The sequence below is a fragment of the Artemia franciscana genome, chromosome 1 (genome assembly GCF_032884065.1).
Source record: "Artemia franciscana chromosome 1, ASM3288406v1, whole genome shotgun sequence".
In the NCBI taxonomy this organism is placed as follows: domain Eukaryota; kingdom Metazoa; phylum Arthropoda; class Branchiopoda; order Anostraca; family Artemiidae; genus Artemia; species Artemia franciscana.
In genome coordinates, this window is record NC_088863.1 from 44,782,847 (window position 1) to 44,802,439 (window position 19,593).

At 34.9% G+C, this 19,593-nt stretch overlaps 1 protein-coding gene across 1 annotated transcript in view; it reads right to left on the reverse strand.

Moving 5' to 3' along the window:
• Positions 1-19,309, reverse strand: part of LOC136030266 (selenoprotein S-like) — a 30,776-nt gene extending 11,467 nt beyond the window's left edge. The window contains exons 1-4 of the mRNA XM_065709127.1: positions 19,207-19,309; positions 10,866-11,018; positions 3,621-3,727; positions 1,040-1,184 (exon numbers count right to left, since the gene is read on the reverse strand). Of these exons, the coding sequence (XP_065565199.1) occupies positions 1,040-1,184; positions 3,621-3,727; positions 10,866-11,018; positions 19,207-19,219 (418 nt within the window). The 5' untranslated portion in view covers positions 19,220-19,309. The remainder of the gene's footprint in view (positions 1-1,039; positions 1,185-3,620; positions 3,728-10,865; positions 11,019-19,206) is intronic.
• Positions 19,310-19,593: the final 284 nt, after the last annotated feature.

Genomic DNA, 19,593 nt, shown 5'->3' on the forward strand with positions numbered 1-19,593 from the left:
TAGAAGGTAAGCACCAGCAAGAATCACATTGAATCGTAAAGAAAATGATACACAACAAAATCTGCAGTTAGGAGACTTTCGAAAACAAGCATAGAAAAAAAATCACAGAAAACCTGCAATGTCTGCAAAGACATTGCATGTCTTCTGTGGTTAGAAGACATGCAATTACGAGCGTCACAAAAGAAAATGATGCACAGCGAAATCAGCGCTAATTAGATAAGAGACAGCGAGAAACGCATCAAATCGCAAACGAAAATGAAGCACATCGAAATTTGCGGTCAGAAAAGAAACAACTGCAAGAATCACAACAAATAGCAAAAAAAAGAAATCATGAAAGACGGAGTTTACATTTAGAAGACTAGCGACGAAAGTCAAAACTAATCAAAAAGTAAAATGATACAGAACAATTTAAAATAAACTTTGAAATAGGTAAATTTGTTTTACTATATAACAGCAAAGTAGAAACTAAGCAAAAGGAAGAAAGAACAAGATAAATCCTAATTTTAAGTCTTTTTCCGAGCTGGAAAGTGAAGTAAGCTTAGCTTTTCATTGTTTATTTCCATTATTCCCGACTAGCAGAAAGCTGCCAGAAAGTTATTCGCAAGAAGACAAGAATTGGCAGGATTTGGAAAGCGAATCCAGCCCTACAGGGGAAGGTCTTTCTGGCTAGTGATTTTTGGTGCTGAGTTCAAATTATTATGACTCATGAATTTAATAAAACATCCGATTTTGACTTTTTCACAGTTGTCTCGAGAAATGAAAAGTATTTTTGAAAATCCTGCAAGATATTGATTGAGACCACATAATTCCACAAATTTATGAATAAACATTGATTATGACAAAAATGTCCGAACAGCTAGTTTTTTTTTTGCTTGTTATTCGTGATTAGTCAGTATACTTTTCACTAGCCTGTCTAATGAGCCAGCTTCGCTTTCCATTGGTTTTTCTATGACTGGCACTTTTTTGACGCTAGGATACGACTTGTGACAAAAAAGACACTTTGTGTCTGACTGTAAAATAATAGAGTTCTGAAACAGACCTGGGCGTAATCTTGGCTTAGTTGTTGAAGGTTTGGTTTTCAAGGAATCAGAAGGCTCTTCAGATTTCCCCTTTGTTTTGTTGCCTCCACCTGATTGATACTTCTCTAGTTCTTCTAACAACTCACGTCTTTTTGCTTCTGCTTTCTTCAAATAAAGATAGATAAAATTGGCCAAGCTCAACATTTCACATAAATTTACTTAAACAACAATCCACATCTCTCGTATTTATAATTACAATAACCGGCTGAATTTCGATTTTCACGATTTTATATATTTGACCAAATCTAAATCATTTAGGTCATCCAGAAGCCAAATGAATTAGCTTATATTTGTATTTTTTGAATTTCAAACGTAAAAGCACAAAAATATCACTTAACTTGGAACGAGCTAAGATCAATTCTTCAAGATTTAGAATAAAAACAACAGAATGACAAAAAATTACCCTAAAAATAGACCTGCACAATATTGGAAATCGAGTTTGATTAGCCTGATACTAGAATATACTCAAACACATTCTATATATAAAAACTCCAAATATGGAAGCCCTAAAAACTCTTTCCACTATCTGACTAGTATCTTCCGGTCAAGACAATATAAACTTAAAACACGACGTACTTTCGTCGCTGATGTTGAGGAGTGATAGGTTTATCAATATTTGATTTTACATCTGAACCACTCATTTGGCAGCTATACTTTTGGATTTATTAAAAGCAGTTTAAAATTCTCTGATTATTCTTTCCCATTTTCTAGTTTCACTAGAAGGTATTAGAAATCTTCTAAACAACGTCAAATTGTTTTGCTGAAGTTAATTTCTCAATTTAATCATAAGTACTGATGCAGAAACAACATGAACTTGACCGTTCGTTTTTTGGACTTTGAGGCTGAAATGTTCTCTTAAAAAAAACAAAAACATCTTTACATCTTTACAAAAACATAATTTACATCTGCCAAAAACGGTCTTTTCTACTTGAAGTAGTATGTTTTCTGAGATTTTTTACTACTCGGAATTATCCCTCTATAAAATATTAGTAAGATTTATTAACTGTTTTTATAAATTCATTTTCCAAATTAATTTTACAGTGATAGTAACGTCAATTTGAAGACTATACACTTCCAGAATCCTGTTCTCAAAGATAAGAGGCATGATGAGTGTAGAGGGGCTCCCACTGAATTTATTTGAAAAGAATAAGAGGGCCCACTCAAATTACAAGAATTTCTACACTATAGTTACTTTTCGCCTCTTTCTATTATGTTATTAGGGTTTGGAATTTTTTCCTAAATAACATGAAAATAGTGGTTATTTTCTAAATTCAAGTGGCTTGTAAAATATTGAATTAATTTAATATTTCCCTTGCTGATTCAAGTTGCAACATAGATGTCCGGAATCAAAACACCTATTGTGATACTAGCATTAAAGCTCTTAACTGACTCTAAGGTTCATAAGAATACTCCCTAGGAACTCGACCTAGTGTAAAAACTAGCCAATTTTGTTTTCTGGTAGTCCATTTCAAAACGCTTTAAATTACATTGTCCATGCTCAATTACATAAGCAAAAACCAGAAAATTCTGGATATTTTTCTAATGGAAGACTAGTGTATCAAATTAAAACTGGCAATGCAGCTCCTTTTTAATTAGTGCTAGAATGACGCTGCCAGTATCAGTGCAATAGGGCTACCACACAAATTAAATAAATGACATCGGCAATTGCAGCTAAAAAAAAAAAAAAAAAAAAAAAAAAAAAAAAAAAAAAAAAAAAAAAAAAAAAAAACCTCTTCACTGTGCTTTTTATCATTATCATACCTTCTTTAATATTTTTTGCAGTTGTTTGTTTGTGTCTTTTTGTTTGTTATGATACTGGGCCTCACCAATACTTAATTAGTTCGCCTTTATTTAAATAGTTGAACTTTATTAGGTGCATAAAATTCACTTTATCATTTTAAGTCACGAAAAGAATTTAACAAATAAAATACTCACTATCAACCTTTCTGCCTTTATTAAAGTATAAAATCTTCATTGGGAACCACAACCATAATCATTTTGGTTTGGGCTTATATCATATTTCTCAAATCTCCCTTCCCAAAAATCATTTAACTTTTTTGTGAATAAAACTACTAAGGTCCGAAACCTGTGATCTAAGGCCTTTCAATTTAAATATCGCTTTCTAGATCAAATGCAGAGTTCTCAAACATGAAAAGAAATGCCAAAAATCCTCTTTGACATCATGTTGTCAGTAATACCGACCATTTACAGGGGTTGAGGTATTATTCTTTCGACTAATATGAGAGCATGTCTCTGATAGCTGTGATAAAAATTAAATCTTTTCTTCTTTTATCACAGAGAAAAAATTTTTGAGCTGTTTGATAAGCAAAAACTGTTATTAAATATTTATCAATTAGGCAATAAGTAAAATTCGGACCTATAAAATATGCGCGGCATAGGTTGTGGCTTCCTTTAAGGAATGGGAAAACCATATCAACTTTCGCAAAACACAGCAAATTTCATTAGCACATATGCCTGAAGCCTGTCAAAATTAGCAATAAGGAATTTCACAATTATGATCAGAATTAAAAATAGCCTTACTTCCTTCTGCTTTTCAGCAAAAGCTCGGGCCTCCATGCTATACTTTTCTTGCATCCTCTTTCTGGCTGCTTCCATAGCTTCTAGTTTTCTTAATGCAGCTTCTGGATCTAAAAAAAAAAAAAAAAAAAAAAAAAAAAACAAATAAACACGCATCCGTGATCTGTCTTCTGGCAAAAAATGTGAAATTCCACATTTTTGTAGATAGGAGCTTGAAACTTCTACAATAACGTTCTCTTATACGCTGAATCTGATGGTGTGATTTTCGTCAAGATTGTATGACTTTTAGGGGGTGTCTCCCCCTATTTTCTAAAATGAGGCAAATTTTCTCAGGCTTATAATTTTTGATGGGCACTACTGAACTTGATGAAACTTATATATTAAAATCAGCATTAAAATGCGATCCTTTTGATGTAACTATTGGTATCAAAATTCCATTTTTTAGAGTTTTGGTTACTATTGAGCCGGGTCGCTCCTTACTACAGTTCGTTACCACGAACTGTTTGATGGTAAGTTAATTTTGTAACTAAAAAAAAAAAAGAGCCAACCATTCTTCGTTTTCAAACTCTAGCAGCTTTTAGGTTCACAAAACCACCAGAGGCCAGAGGCCACCAGAGAACCACCATTTTTTAGGCTGTATCTACCTCACAGGACAAGTTCATTATAAAAATTAATATAGAAGAACTGTATTTATTTCATTTATCCCTTCTTTTTCTTTACACTGAGCTAAATATAAAAACACAATCTTATCAAAATGGCAGCATTTTAATAACGCCAAACTATAAATTTTTTAACTAACCAATTCATATAAACCAAGCCTAACTGTTTATTATCTACAAATAGAACTTCAGAAATGGAAAATCTACCTGCTTTCTGAAGATTGTAGGTTCGATCCAAAGAAAATTGGATCTTTAAGATGTTAAAAAACACAAGAAACTGTTTGGGAGATTGTTGAAGTCCTTAGGACACACAGTTCCTTCTACCATCGAAAGGCAAGAAACGAACTTTTACATTTTTCACATATTCGGTGTCTGAGATGTGGATTGTCCTATCTATACGGAAGTAGGTGAACACGATGTCTAAAAATGTATAATTTTGCAAGGTATATACTTAGTGTTTGAAAAACAACAGAGGCGGCACAAAAAATAAGGAATGCTCAAAATTTTGTGGGCGAAGTTGCAAAGCTACCTATGCAGAGGAAAACACACCCTTCTCAGTGTAGTCAAGTCTCACATCTCGAGCAGCCATCTTATTTACACCGACATTGCTTATCTCGTTTAAACAGATAATTTCTCAAGACATTGTGCATGGAAGCAAAAGCAGACTACACTGCTCCCTTTTCTTCAAGTGATAAATATTATTTTTGCTTCATCCACAACCCAAATGGAGAATGGACTGAATGAATAGAGGTTGAAAACAGAGAATAGAGGTTGAAAACAACTTGTTAAATGTCTTCCAAAGTAATTGTCTAGGAATAGTCTTTGGAGCTGGTTTGATTGGGTGTATATCAAACAATAAGCGGTATGAAAATGTGATTTGATCGCATTTCCTAGGGCTATAGTGAAAGAAAGGATAAGATGGCTTGGCCGCATTTTTCATATGAAGGAAGAAAGATTGCTAGAAATTTTGTATTTGGCCATCCATTTCAGGGCCAAATGAAAATGTGGCTCCCCATATGGAACGGGTAGAGTTCACAAGGAAGAATTTACAAGAAATCATAACTTCGTGGGAAAGGGTAAAGAGTGAAGCTTCAAATAGACTTGGTTGGAGGCCGAGCATGCATATCAATGTTTGCCTCAGATGGCTTATTGATGCAGTGATTTGTTAGTAGTGCTGTAACTGGTAAAATTGGTCATGGTAAAATTGGGTTTACGTATTTTACTGTAATTTTACGGACCCCGCAAAACTATCATCTTACCCATTTTACGTAATTTACTTATTTTACGGAATTTGCGTTTTTTACGTTTTTACCGGTATTTTAGCACTATCTTACATATTTTACTGACAGATTTTACAAGGGCTTGCAATTTTCACAGCATAAAAGTGAAAAAAGTCCGGCATAAACAGAATGGAATAGGATTTTGTTCTGTGTATAGCTGTATTACTCAGTTTAACAGGATGTCTGTCTGACTTCTGTCTCTTGTTATAAGAACGATAAAGTGTATTATAGTACAGGTAATTATAATTTTAAAATGGTAAAATATTAGCTGAAATAAAATTATATTCGTTCTGTGAACTGTTAAAGACAGAAAGGCCTACTAGTAAGTTTGACATATGAGAAGAAAAAATTAAATAGCCGAGAAAAACAAGGGTAATGTCAGTCAGTGGACAAAACGGAAGCAAAAATGACAGAGACAGATGTTTCATCAGATCTTTTCACCCAGCAGTCTTCAGTGCTCAAAAAAGAAGAAAAACTAGCCTTTTGAAGCAACTAACTGAGCAGAAGAAAGACTGAACTAAACAAATCAAAAAACCAAGCCAGAATAAATTAAAGACTAGTCACCAATTAGACTGGGCAAGAATTCTCTGCTTAGTGATTGACTTTGTTGGTCTACTGACCTAATTTTCAGTAAAAGTGTGATCAGATGATCCAATCCTTTAATTTTAAGTCATTGCAAATTGGGTTTACAAAAAAATAGGAAGACCTCCAGTTTCTTCATTTAAAGAAGGTCTCTATTTATGGATTTTTAAATTTCAATTGCCTTTTTAAAATAATTTGTGAAGCTATTTGCTTCAGATATTTCAGTTGCCCAATCAAAAAGAACTAAATGATCTCAATTTTCAACGATGGAGAGGGCCAAAGCAGAAACAATATCCACGTTTTTATTTTGAATTTCACGTCTCAAATAAATCTTGTGTTCATGCCGACTTTCCCCAGAAGCCGGCGTTTGCCCCCCAAGAAATATTCCCCCTCTCCCACGGAGAATCCCCCCTATTTTCCCCTTGGATAATTCTGGATCTTCATTAGAAGGGAAATAAAGATTTCTACTCTCCTGTTTTAAGTCAAGGGCAATCGTGTAGCATTACCTATAACAGTGGTTCCCAACCTTTTTCGGTCCGCGTACCCCTAGTCAAGGCCCAAAAAGTTTGCGTACCCCTTTCTTGAGAATCGTTGTTTTACTTTTTTCTTAACTAAAATAAGATTTTCAAAAACACGAGATTTATTGTCCAATATGACGGTGCTTAAATGTACGTACAAAATCAATGAGAAACTTGAGGCTGCTTTTTTGCTAAAATATTATCAAATCTTGGCTCGATGTCACTAACGGCAATTATAAGGTCATTTTGTACACTCAGTCTGTTTCTGTGTTTGGTTTTGATCAATGACATTGCCAAAAATGACACTTCACAAAGGTAAGTGGATCCGAATGGTAACAAAGCAGACATGGCGATTTCACTTAGTTCCTTGTATTCTCCTTTCACCTCCAGCCAAAACTGGGAAACAGTTACATTTTGGAATTTCAGTTCTAAGGCGCGATCACTGGCAAGTTCGATCAGATTCTCTGTAAGCTTGTCACTAAGACCGGAGCTTGAGGTCACGTCTTCAACAAATGGATTTTGGATCCAATCCTGCGTTCTATCTTGGTTCATAATCGATGGGAAATATGACACAAGTTCATCTCGCAACTTTGTCAGATGCTCCCGAATACAATCACAGATTGTGTTGAGGTTATCAATTTCACTATCGTCCGCAAACTTGTCAAGGGTCGGGAAGACACTAACGCTGTTTCTTTGAACCTTTTTAAGCCAGAACTCCAATTTCTTGATGAAAGCACACATCTTCGAATTCAGGGAGAGTTCGTCCGTCCGGAAACCTTGCATTGACAGATTCAAGTCATTCAGTTTGTCGAAAATATCCGCAAGATAGGCCAGCCTGCAGACCCAGTCCTGGTTTTCAAAAAGTGAACTGAATGCAGATTTTTGCTCCAGAAGAAACATATGAACTTCTTGTCGAAGCTCGAAAAGTCTGTTTAAAATCTTCCCACGAGACAACCAGCGAACTTCTGTGTGCAGAAGTAAATGTTGATGTTCTGAACCCATCTCTTGGCACAGCAACTTGAACATTCTTGAGTTCAGTGGTCGGGCTTTGATGAAGTTGATCACTTTTACAGCCTCGTTGAGGGTCTCGTGCAGATGTGCGTTCATCCTTTTCGATGCAAGAGCTTGCCTGTGAATGATGCAGTGCAACCACTTCACCTTTGGATTTTTCTTCCTTATCCAGGCCATGAGCCCATTATTCTTCCCTGTTAGGGCGGCAGCTCCATCACTGCAAACTGATAGACACCAGTCCCACAAGATGCCCCCTTCTGCGAAGAATTTGTCAATCACCTTGAATAGTTCTTCTCCTGTTGTTCTTGACTGTAGGTTTTGACAAAACAGAATATTTTCTCTTATGTCAGAACAATCTTGATATCGAACAAAGACGATCACCTGGGCTTCACCTGACACATCCGTGCTTTCGTCAAGCTGTAACGCAAACATCTTCGTCAACTTTATTTGCTCAATAACCTGCATGACAATATCGCTTGCAATGTCTTCTATCCTTCTTGAAATGGTATTGTTCGACACAGGTATAGACTGAAGGGCAGTAGCAGTTTTCGTGTCAAACATTATTTCACTGACTTTCACTAGTGCTGGTAATATCAGACATTCGGCGATGGTGTGCGGTTTTTTCTGTTTCGCAACTAAATATGAAACAGAATACGAAGCCCGGAGAGCCTTTGAAGAAACTGATGCCACTTTTGCAATTTCCAAACAGTTACTAGCGAATGCTTCTTGTTTACGCTTGAAAAACTCTATGGGCTTACCGACATGAGAAGGGTGCACAGTACTGAGATGCCGGTTCATATGCGCAGGTTTCATGGAACTGTTGGCCAAGACTTGACCACAAAGAACGCACTGTGCATTCACTGGATCAGACTTTGTCGCACTAAATCCGAGCCCTAGGTATTCTGACAAATATCGACGCACTTTGACCGATGATTCGTCATATTTCTTCTTCTTAGGTGCAGGTTCAGAGTTTTGGGTACCATCATTCGGCTTCTTGTTATTCCTGATCAGGAATCTATCCATCTTTGTTTGCAACCACAATTCACGAACTTCGTGTTTCAACAGATGACAAGATACTGAACCCGCTGAGTTTAAATCGAGACCTTACGGCTATGGAGAAAAATTAGCGGGTTACTGAAAGCGAAAGTTTTGAAAATGAGTCTGAAATTACGTACAATGGGTTATGTTATCTGATTTTGAGGGAAATGTTGGAACTGAGTCAGAAACAAGTTTTAAAGATGTAGACTAAATTAATTTTGGGACCTTCGCGTACCCCCTGCGAGGGTTTCGCGTACCCCCTGGGGTACGCGTACCACCGGTTGGGAACCACTGACCTATAAGACCCATAAGGGCTCAATGTAATATTATTTGTTCATTTATTTTTCCAAGAGGCACTTTGTGCGGAAGGGGTGGTCGAAGAGCTTTGAAGGGAGCTCACTCAATTGGAAATCGAAAGTTTCACTGCTCTTTTCTAAGATTTAGCCTGCTCTTCAACCAAATGAGTTGTCAGTGACTACAGCGCCTTAGAGAAATTCTTATTCTAGTTTAAGGGCCCTTGGATGATTCAGTAGCTGTTTTGAAAGAATCTTCAGATAAATACAGAATTAGTTCTAAGGAGAGACGATGAGAGGGCAGAAGTAAAAATTCATATATAATCCTCCGGGCCGTACCCAGGACTTTCTTTCGGGGGGGGGGGGGGGGAATTCGGAACAGGCACAGTAACCTGAATCAGAATCTAAGTCTGAAGAAGATGAGCTAGAATTACAAGCAATCCTATGGAAGACCGTCTCAGTGACTATGTAAGTGACTGAATGTTCTGCTATTATGATCTAGTGCTTAGTTAATCAAAGTTATTAAAGTGTTACAAATCTCTTTTTACTTGTTTTTGGTGCTTGTATAAGAAATAAAAAATAACATGTATATGATAGAAGAATATACTTATTCACTACAATAGCTGGAGCTAACATGAGCATGTCATGACTAAAAAAAAAGAAAGACAAAAAACAAGGATAAAAAAAAATACCAACCAAAAATATTAAAGCAGCATGTGCTGCTTCAAGATCAATAAATTAAAATAAGTCATCAATAAAATTAATATGTCAAGAGTCAATTTTCATGGTTAAAATAGCGACTGCTCATACAGAATATATCAGAACACTAAAAATACAAATGATTGGTACATTCAAAAGCAGTCACAGGCAAAAACCTGAGATAAACTACATCGAAAGTTAAATATTTGTCGAGGTACTATTGTTAAAATACCATGTAAAATATGGGACAAATATCTTTTGGCACTAGAGGCTGGGTAAGCCATTAACCGTGGACAGTTCTTTTTTATTTATTGGGATCTTGAGACTGGTCCTTCAATAGAGAAGGGGAGGGGGCTCTCAAGGTTGGTTAGTAGACCACAATGAGCTGAGGAATTCAAATAGTTTAGTCCATATTGATCTGTCGACTTATTTCTACGACTATCAAGTGAATTCAAGTTGAGTTGTTTCAGTGCATCATCTTATGCTGAGTAGTTGTGTCCAAGTGCCAAATGATGTGAGGAACGTGGCTGAATACGGCTATTTAAATAATATAGTATTTCTTAGGTTTAAATGTAGAAAAAAAATTACTAATATGATTTTACTCCCAAATAATAATAAGTTTGAATTTGTTGTCATTTTTTATGATATGTTTTTTTCTTCTCTCTTTTTTTTTCAAAATGGATGTCCTAAATCAGGCACTGTCCAATTGCTAAGGTATTACCCTAGGCACAAGATTACCAAAGGGATAAACTATACCATTAATTAAATCGATGAAACTCTAAATGAAGGAGCTTTGTTTTTTTTAAGCCCAGGAAAATCAGAATCATTAAAAAAGTTGTTAAAAGTTATAAGATGCTTACAAAGAAATGCTTAAATAATCTTGTAGCTACAGGGCACCTCTAAAACACCAATTTTATCCTGTATTTCCTAGAGAGTACCTAATTTTAACAAGTTTTGCTTACCGAGTTTTTATTTTACGATTAGTTTACATAATTAGTTGTATTTAGCATTAAATTATACTTTACTACCAAAAGAAACTAGATGAATTTCTTGTTTGACTGATGAAGTTAGTATTTATAGTAGGTCTTATCTAGAATTGACCTCATTTGATCAATGACTTCATTGATCATGGATTTTTTCCAAGATTTGAATCAAAGAAAAGAACTACCTTGAAAAACTGCTTGGTCGCTGCTCCTCTTGAATAAATCACTTCGTCTTAGCAGGAGAAAAATTGTGATAATTCCAATCAAGAAAATCAGCCATGAGTCAACAATAAATTGCGAGATTCTATCTGAATCTTTAGCAGAATTGAGACTTTCGCCTGAAACGAAGATGAATAATAATAATAGATTTGTCTATAACAAATATATTGTAATGATAGGAATGTTATTGATACTTATACACCATTTATTGATGTATTAAATTTTGGGTGTTGGCATACCAATGAACACTGGTCGAATATTTACAATATTGATGACAAAACCTGTCCTTTGAAAATCTAGTAGCCTATAGAGGAAAAATGAGCTCCATCTGCCTGAGAAGTATGTCCTTCATCAGAGTTAACCATGGATGAATTGGTCGAGTCAAACATCAAATAAGAGCAATTTTTATAAATTGCATAATCTTGATGAAGCAATCACTACCTTTCATAAAAAGCTAAATGATAAATATTTGTTTTCTTTCCACGAAAAAACAATCAAGAAGTGCTTCAGTGACGAACCATTCATTAATCAACTCGTAAAAGTACTAATTAGAAAAAAATGAATCTTTTCAGAAGTGGTAAACTGGATGAAGCTAATTAACTAAGAGAAGCAATTAAAAAGGATATATGCAAATCTGCTCGATCCTACTCCGAGAATAAGATCAAAGAATTGTTTAGCCTACCAATAAACCAAAAATTGGTATTCCAATGTAAAAAAAGTTGTGTGGTAGGAGTCTAGACCAGCTTAATTTCAACCCACCTGAATCCTTAGAAGTTACTCATAATAATCTTAACAGGTTCCTTGCTTCCATCGACCAGAGCCTCGTGGCATTGTCTTATCAATTACCAACTGATGACCTCTCACCTTCTTTCCCCTCCATCTCTCCATCTACGATAAACAGAAGAATTGGGAAGCTACAAAAAACAAGGGTCTGCCCTTAAATATTCTGTTTTCTCTTATTAGTGCTTTCAGCGACTGCCTTTCTTTTCTTTCAAATAAGATTACTGAGTCTGGCCAATATCCGCAAATTTGGAAACAGGATTTCATAACCCCCTTGAAAAAGAAAGACCAAAAACCTGGTTCTGAAGGTGTTCGATTTATTTCACTCACTCCTATATTCTCTAAAATATATAAAGGATTCCTTGCAGAGTCAGTAAATGAAAAAATCCTACCTCTTACTGACCTGAGACATTTCAGGAACCCCAAATCCATTTCTACTTCCCTTTACTTTATTTTTCTTATTGACTCACTTGTAAAAATTCTCGAAAAACATAATTGCTGGATAAAGTTAATTTTCATTGACCTTCAAAAAGCATTTGACCTTGTTAACCACAATGTACTAGTTGAGAAACTTGTAACTGAATTCAATATTGATTCTTTCCTGGTTAAATTGGTTGCCTTCTTTTTATCAAGTAAATCACAGGTAGTCAAACATCAGAATCATTATTCTGGTCCCCTCCCTGTCCACAAAGGAGTACCCCAAGGTACTCTCTTAGGTCCCCTCCTTCAGTTTTTCAGTTATGATTAATTGCCCCGCTAAGGAATTTCCTGACAAGATAGAAATGAGTGGATGACCTAATGGTTGTTGAAACCTGCTACAGAAACTTAATAAGAAGCTCTATAAGCATCCACAATGATATTGTAGACAATGCTGCTTACTCAGACATGAAAGTTAAACCTCTAAATTTGATAATGCTAATCTTGAAACCTCATTCCTTTTTCTCAACCCTGTCTCCCCCAATATTTCTGCGTCCTCAATTAAATTACTTGGGGTCACAAAATCTTTTAACTTAAAGCGGGATCTCTGCATTAAAGATATTGTCCATAGAACTAATGCATTCATTTCTGTCCTTAATCTCTTAAATTAATTTAACATCCCCCTTCTCATATCATCAGAATTTATATTTCCTTTGTCCGCCCACATCTTGAATATGCTTGTCCAGTTTGGCATCCTGGCATCTCCTGTGATGAATCAGACAAAACTGGATCCAATTATTGGACAAAATTGCCCAACAATTGGACAATCCAAAAATTGGACAAAACTGTTGCTTTACCTCTGGGTATGAAAAAACCTTTGTCCCCCTCATTACTGGTAAAATAAACCGCTAGTTTTCCTTTTTTTTTACTATTCAGTCTTGGTGATACCCAAGTTTCATGTTTGCTTGCTTGTTTTGTTTGCTCTCCCTTTTTATATGTTCTTTTTTAAACCTCTTTTAACTTATATTTTATTTCACTCTCTTTCAGTTTTATCAGCTTTTTTTACCTTATTAACTGTCTGACTTTTTACAGCTTAATATTTTCTTTACTAGTGAATGGTTTTGTCATTCTGATATTATTGTTTTGGAATTGTTTGCCAGTTTTTTACTTGTTTGCTTATTTTGTGAGGTTTTTTTTTGGTTTTTATGACTCTACAGTGCGAGTTCGGCCCTTCGGGACTTGTGATAGGAATTTTTGAAAAATAAATATCTTATCTAAGAGGATTGCAAGAATTTCTAAGGCGACAAATCAATTTGAAATATTCCTATTTTCAATTTATAAGCTGAAAAACAAAAGATAAACCATTAGACTCAGTAGTATTTCAGATGTATTGCTTTCAGGATGTTGCAGCTGAAGTAGTTGGTATATAAAACTTCTATCCAATACTAGACTAACACTTACATCCTGATAATGTGCTGTTGAGGGCTAATTAGTTTAACTTAACAAAGAGCTGTCTTAACGAGCTGAAAAGCCTGTTTGTCTGCAATTTGTCTCATGTGTTAACCAACTTTTGATTTAGGTAATGTCACTTATCTGTTACTTTAGCATGTATTTTCTGATCTTTAATTGACAAATATGCTATTTGTGTTGCAAGAGAAGTGGCTAGTAGGCTAGGTTGATGAAACTACCACTACAACTAATAACTCGCCACAGCACCAAGCTGCCTGAGGTCACCACAGCTAAGCTCGCTCCTCCTCCATCCTAATCTATTCAAAGCCTCCCTCTTTACACCCTCCCAGGATGTTCCCATTTCCTTTAGATCTTTCTGTATAACATTCTCCCACCCCAATTGCAGACATTCTGCTTTCTGTTTATCCCTAGACAGTTGGCTGAAAAGGACAATCTTTGACAATCTGTCAGCCTTCATCCTAAAGCATGCCCTAGCCATCTCAACCTTTCTCTAATAATATCCCTAGAAAGCAGGATTAAACCATACTTTTCATAGAGCCTATTGTTTGAAATACACTAAGTCAGCCAGGTATCCAGAATAATCAATAGACAATTTCTCTGGAAAACATCTAGCAAATATTTATCCACTTTTCAGAGCACACATGCTTCAGAGCCATATTTGACCACTATCATCATTATAGCTTCCAATATTCTAGTCTTCGTTTGCAGGCTTATCTTCCTATTCTTCCTTCTTCTGAAAAACAGCACCTAGAATCTATAATAGACTCCTTTTGGCTTCTAGGAGGTTTCTTCTAAATACATAGTTGATGTAACAAAAATCAATACAACCATCAGATAAACAAAAAGTTTTTTTTTGCCATCAACATCAACACAAGCAATATTTTTTCTACAATTGTTAAGGAATATAATACTCATTTTTATATTTTATATATCATTGTTATATTTTCATATAACAAAAGCCATAACACAGAACAAAAGCTCTCTCCAAACAATATTATTATCCCAAAAAAATCAATTAAGCTTTTGTACAAGTATCTTTCATTTGTTGCATTATAATTGGCTTTAAATATCTTGTCAATATCTTTTTTTGTCTTCAGTCTTTCAAATGTATGTCTGATATTTGGTGTCATGTAAGCTGTGCTGTAGCTTTCAAACTTCTTTTAACTATGAAAAAAAACCATGAGCCTTGGCTATTCTCCTTTTACTGTCTTTGCTGCTCCCACTGTCTTTACTAATAATACTACAAGGGTAATTGAAGCTGTCCACCTGATCAACCTTTTTGTTACTCAATGTCACCTTTTCATCTTCCTTTATTCCTATCCTTAGTGACTTAGTCTTCTTAATATTACTTTTTAAACATATTCTAACACCCTCAACTTGCAAAAGTTCTAAAAGTTCATTCATTGACGTTTTTTTTATTTGGCTATATTGACCATATGTTGATGAAAAATTAGAAAAAAAATTAATATAAACCAAAATATCAACTTGCCCATACAGTCCATGGACTTAGGTTATACCCAGGCACAGGGGGGGGGGGGGGCAAGTTGCAATTGTAATGATAGAGATTATAATGCTTGGAAACAGGATCAGATAGGGAATCAAATGGTATGACTTTTTTAATATTACCAGATTACTCTATTATACCTAAATATGATCCTCAAATCATTGCAATGGTTTTCAAGATCTGCTGTATATTTGAAATAAATGGTAGTGGTTCAATTTGTTCCATTTTTAGAACACTTTAATAGCAAATTCTCACTTTATTATGTCAAGAAAATTTATTGAATTATCTGAATGAATTATCAGTCACTTTTAGCTATATTGTGTCATCACCCCCTCCCCATAATGCCTGGATAACAAGCTTTCTTTTTTTTTACAACTATTTCAAAGTATCTACCACCAACCTTCCTGAAGGGGACTGACTTATATTGAGCTTGCACAAACAATGTGTCATAAAGATGAAACTTCCAAAAAGGAAAGATTTATAGCATCTACAAGGCCCAAATAAATTCATTTGGGCTTCACAACATTGCTAAGCCTTGATTAATAAGGTGTAAAAGAATTTTCTAAACTACATACTATATTTAAAAACAGCCTAATGTAGATGAGGATCTTATTTAAATCATTACAGATTTTGTTTCTGAGCATAATGTCAAAGGAAAGGAGACACAAACCAAGAAACCAAGAAGTATTTTTTCAAAGTTAAAGCAAATCAGGGGCTAAGCACAGGGCTCTCTTGCTTGAAACCCTTAAAGATTCTGAAAAATACTTTAGAACAATCATACATACTTAGTTATCTTATTAGATTAAATTACACCTTGGAGCAAGTGAAGGGTTAAAATATTTCTTATGCACCATGATGACATATATAAGAATGATTTTCTTGTCCAGTTGCTTATTACTTACTGGTTGAGGATTCAGTTACCTCCCAGTTGAACAGGAACAGTTGATGTAGTTATTCTTTGTCAATTTTGCACTTAAATGTGTGAGGTGATTCAGTAAAGAATGTGTCTTCTGAAAGCTAGTTCTATAGGTCCAATCACTGGCTGAAGAAGTGGGCCCTTTCTCTAGTGGTAAAATATTGCTTTGAATGTCCAACAGTTATGTGATGCAAGGGGTGATCAAATAGATCAAGAAGGGTGATTTAGAAATAATCATATCTCCTTGTTTTCTTCTATATGTAAGTGTGGAGAGTTTCTGATGGTGTAGACATTCTTCATAAGAAATGTGCTGCAATCCAATGATCATCTTAGCTGCCTTGCATTCCACTTTTTTCAAAACTTCTTTGTCCTTTTTGATAGAAAAAAGGGGGTCCCAAAGACATTTCAGCCACAAGTCACAGTCAAATCAGGGCCTTATACAATTTCATAACACTCTAGGATGAAGGTCTGAGATTGTCCTTTGGATAATGGCAAGGGATTGAAAGGCAGATGACAATATAGTCTTGGCATGGGTGCTAAAAATCAATCTGTAATCAATAATGATTTATTGACTGTCAAGATAAATTTAAACAGATTGTAAATCAAAAGCTGTGGTAGTTTTATCCACTAATTTAGAATCATCCACATACATAGTGAGGAAGTTTGATAGAAGATTTGGTGTATATTTACATAGAAGTTGAAGCAGCTTGGTCCAAGATTTGTACCCTGAGAGATGCCACTTAAAACTGTCATAAAGGAGGAAAAATGAGGAATACCACAAGAATAAAAAATTCTGACAGCTTGGGTTCTATCTGATAGAAAGTTTTGTATCAACTGCATAATAGAAAGGTCAATAGCTGCAGCTTTCAACTTTGTGATAAGAAACTGACAAACTTTCAAGAGCTTTTGCTGGGTGTAGGAGGATCATGTTGAGAGGGATTTTTTTTCAAACAGTGCTGTGACATAATAATACATCTACAACATAGTAGTGTTGATGAATCTGCCAGACATGAAGCCCTGTTGAGAAGGAGTAAGGATACTATTGGCCCTAAAATGTTGCATCAAATCTTTCAATAACTTTGACAACAGCCAAAGTCATTCTGATCATAGCAGAAACTATGCAATAGTTTTTGGTGCAGGCTTTATGCTCTTTTTGTGGATTGGAGTGATCTATGATGTTTCCTAATCAGAAGATAGTTGTCCCTTTTTGGAGAGACAGCTGAAAGGGGGTCACATAGGAGAGAGCTGAGGACATTTCTATATTCTCTGAAAAGACTAGAATGTTTTTCATCTGATCTTTTAGATTTATTGACATAAAATTTATCAAGACTGGCCAGAACCATTTGTTCATTGATTGACAATTCACCCATTAGACTGATTATAGAAGATAAGGGAACTGCAGGGACAGATGTGTAAGTTTTTTGGTGAAAGATGAAGGAAATTGAGAATTCAACACAAAAGCCTATTGGTGTCTATTAGTGATGAATGGGTCATGCTATTTTATACAAAATCATGAACAGTGTGATGGTTAAGACTCCTAGCAGAAAAATGTTTCCAGTAACATTTGGGATTTTCCTTAATATCAGAGGCAAGCTTTTCTTCAAATCACACTTTGGTTTCTTAATGAAACAAATAGTAGGCTAAGGTCAACCAAAATGTTTTATCTTGAACTTCTGGATAAAGTTTTGTCTTAAACTTGTCCAAACTTTTTGTCAAGGAATATTAGTAGGCCTAGTTCTAATTCTCCATCAATGCTATAAGAGCATAATTTAAAATCATCCTGCTTTGTTGCATAATCTGGTTTTTCAACATTTTGCTTCATATTCACTAATAATGGCTTCAAGTGTAAGAGAAATTCTTCAACAATATTTGTTAAGAGCCAATCATCATTTCAAAAGTTAAATCATCATAGATCTCTATTTTTATCACCTAGAAATTTGATTGTTAAATTTGCCTGAATTTTCTCACTAGGTATGTGATTAGCTTGTATATTTTAACTATAAACACTAATAATTTTAAATGCACTGATATAATTAGCAGTGGAGCCTAATCTTGGAATGAACATATTTAAAGCTTGCACTGGTGAAATTGCAGAATAGCAGCCCTCTAGAAGGATTTAAGGTTGAAAAAAGCAGAAAATTTTGATTGCTATTCTTATGCCTTTTTATATGGTTAAAGTTGCCTTTCCAACAATCACATCCCCAACCCTTTGGAGAATGCAATTTCTATTATTTGAGTATAATTTTAAGCCATATCTATGCATTTTTTTTTTAATTTGGGAAATTTATTTACAGATATTTGAAATCTCATAAATTTGGATTTAGCAAAATTATGAAGCTGAAATTGTTTAAGCAGAATATCTATTTTCCAAGGTTTTCCTTTTAGAAAACAAAATTTTTAAGGGTCAGTGCTGTCTAGTGGGTGAAAGGGTGGAGGTAGGTGGGCTAGACTACTTCAAAATGTTCCCAGGACATATTTTAGTCTTTCTAGACATTCTTAAAATTAAACACCATAATAGCCTATAGCTCTTGGATAACTACAAATTTAAGTAAAATTCTAGTTTAATGACTTTATGTCATTTCAAAGAGGGGTTAGGTTAGGAAAATGAAACTTTCAGGGATGGGTCTAAAGGCTAAAGTATGTAACAGGGAGGTATTTTGAATTACCTACCTCTACTCCCTCTCCCTCTAGAGGAGCCTGACCTTCAAAAATATATGTGTTATAAAAGTGAAACCTTGCAAAATATATATTCTGCTTGAATGAAGTACAACAAAATTGTTTTCAGCTTCACAACTTTGCTTAATCCTAATTTATAAGGTTTTAAAGATATGCAAACACATTTCTTAAATTTAGAAAAAAAAAATGGTATGGCTCCGAATTCTACTCAAATAACAGGAATTGCATTTTGAGAACTAGCCTAAAGGCAGAGAAAAAGCAACTGGTAGCTGAAAATTAAGGTAAAATGTTTTGTCAAAATTTCAATTGTTATAGACCTGACATGTAGACCAATTTCAGGGCCCTCTAGAGGGAGAAGGATTGGAGGTGGTTACTTTAAAATACCTTCCTGGGATATACTTTAGCCTTTAGACCAATCCCTGAAAGTTTCATTTTGCTAACATAACCCCTTTCCGAGATAGCCGAAAGTCATTAAACTAGAATTTTAACCAAATTTACTCTTTTGGCCAACTTAGCTTCGACTTATAGGCTTAATCTTTCTTACCATTATCATCCATATCCAATTATTCTACAATTTTAGCATCAATTTCTTCCAGGAGAGTACTTATTTCAAGGTTGCCAAGTACGATCGTTTCGACTGAGTGAAGATCACGCCCCAAAAGTGTTATTCTCTCGTAAAGAGATTTTTTCGTAAGGATTACCCCGTGTTCTTTTACTTGTCCGGTTACTTATCCGACTAATTCAAGCCTTTTATGAGATGCACATGACGTCAGAGGTTAGTCGGACTACCCCCTCGAACGCTCAGGACTACTTGTCCGTGGGCTTACACTTGCTATACCCTCAATAAAAATGATTACTGAGGATAAGTGACGTCAATATTTTATATTTCTTAAAATGGATAAACATGTGAAATCGTTTAGTTCAAAGAAAA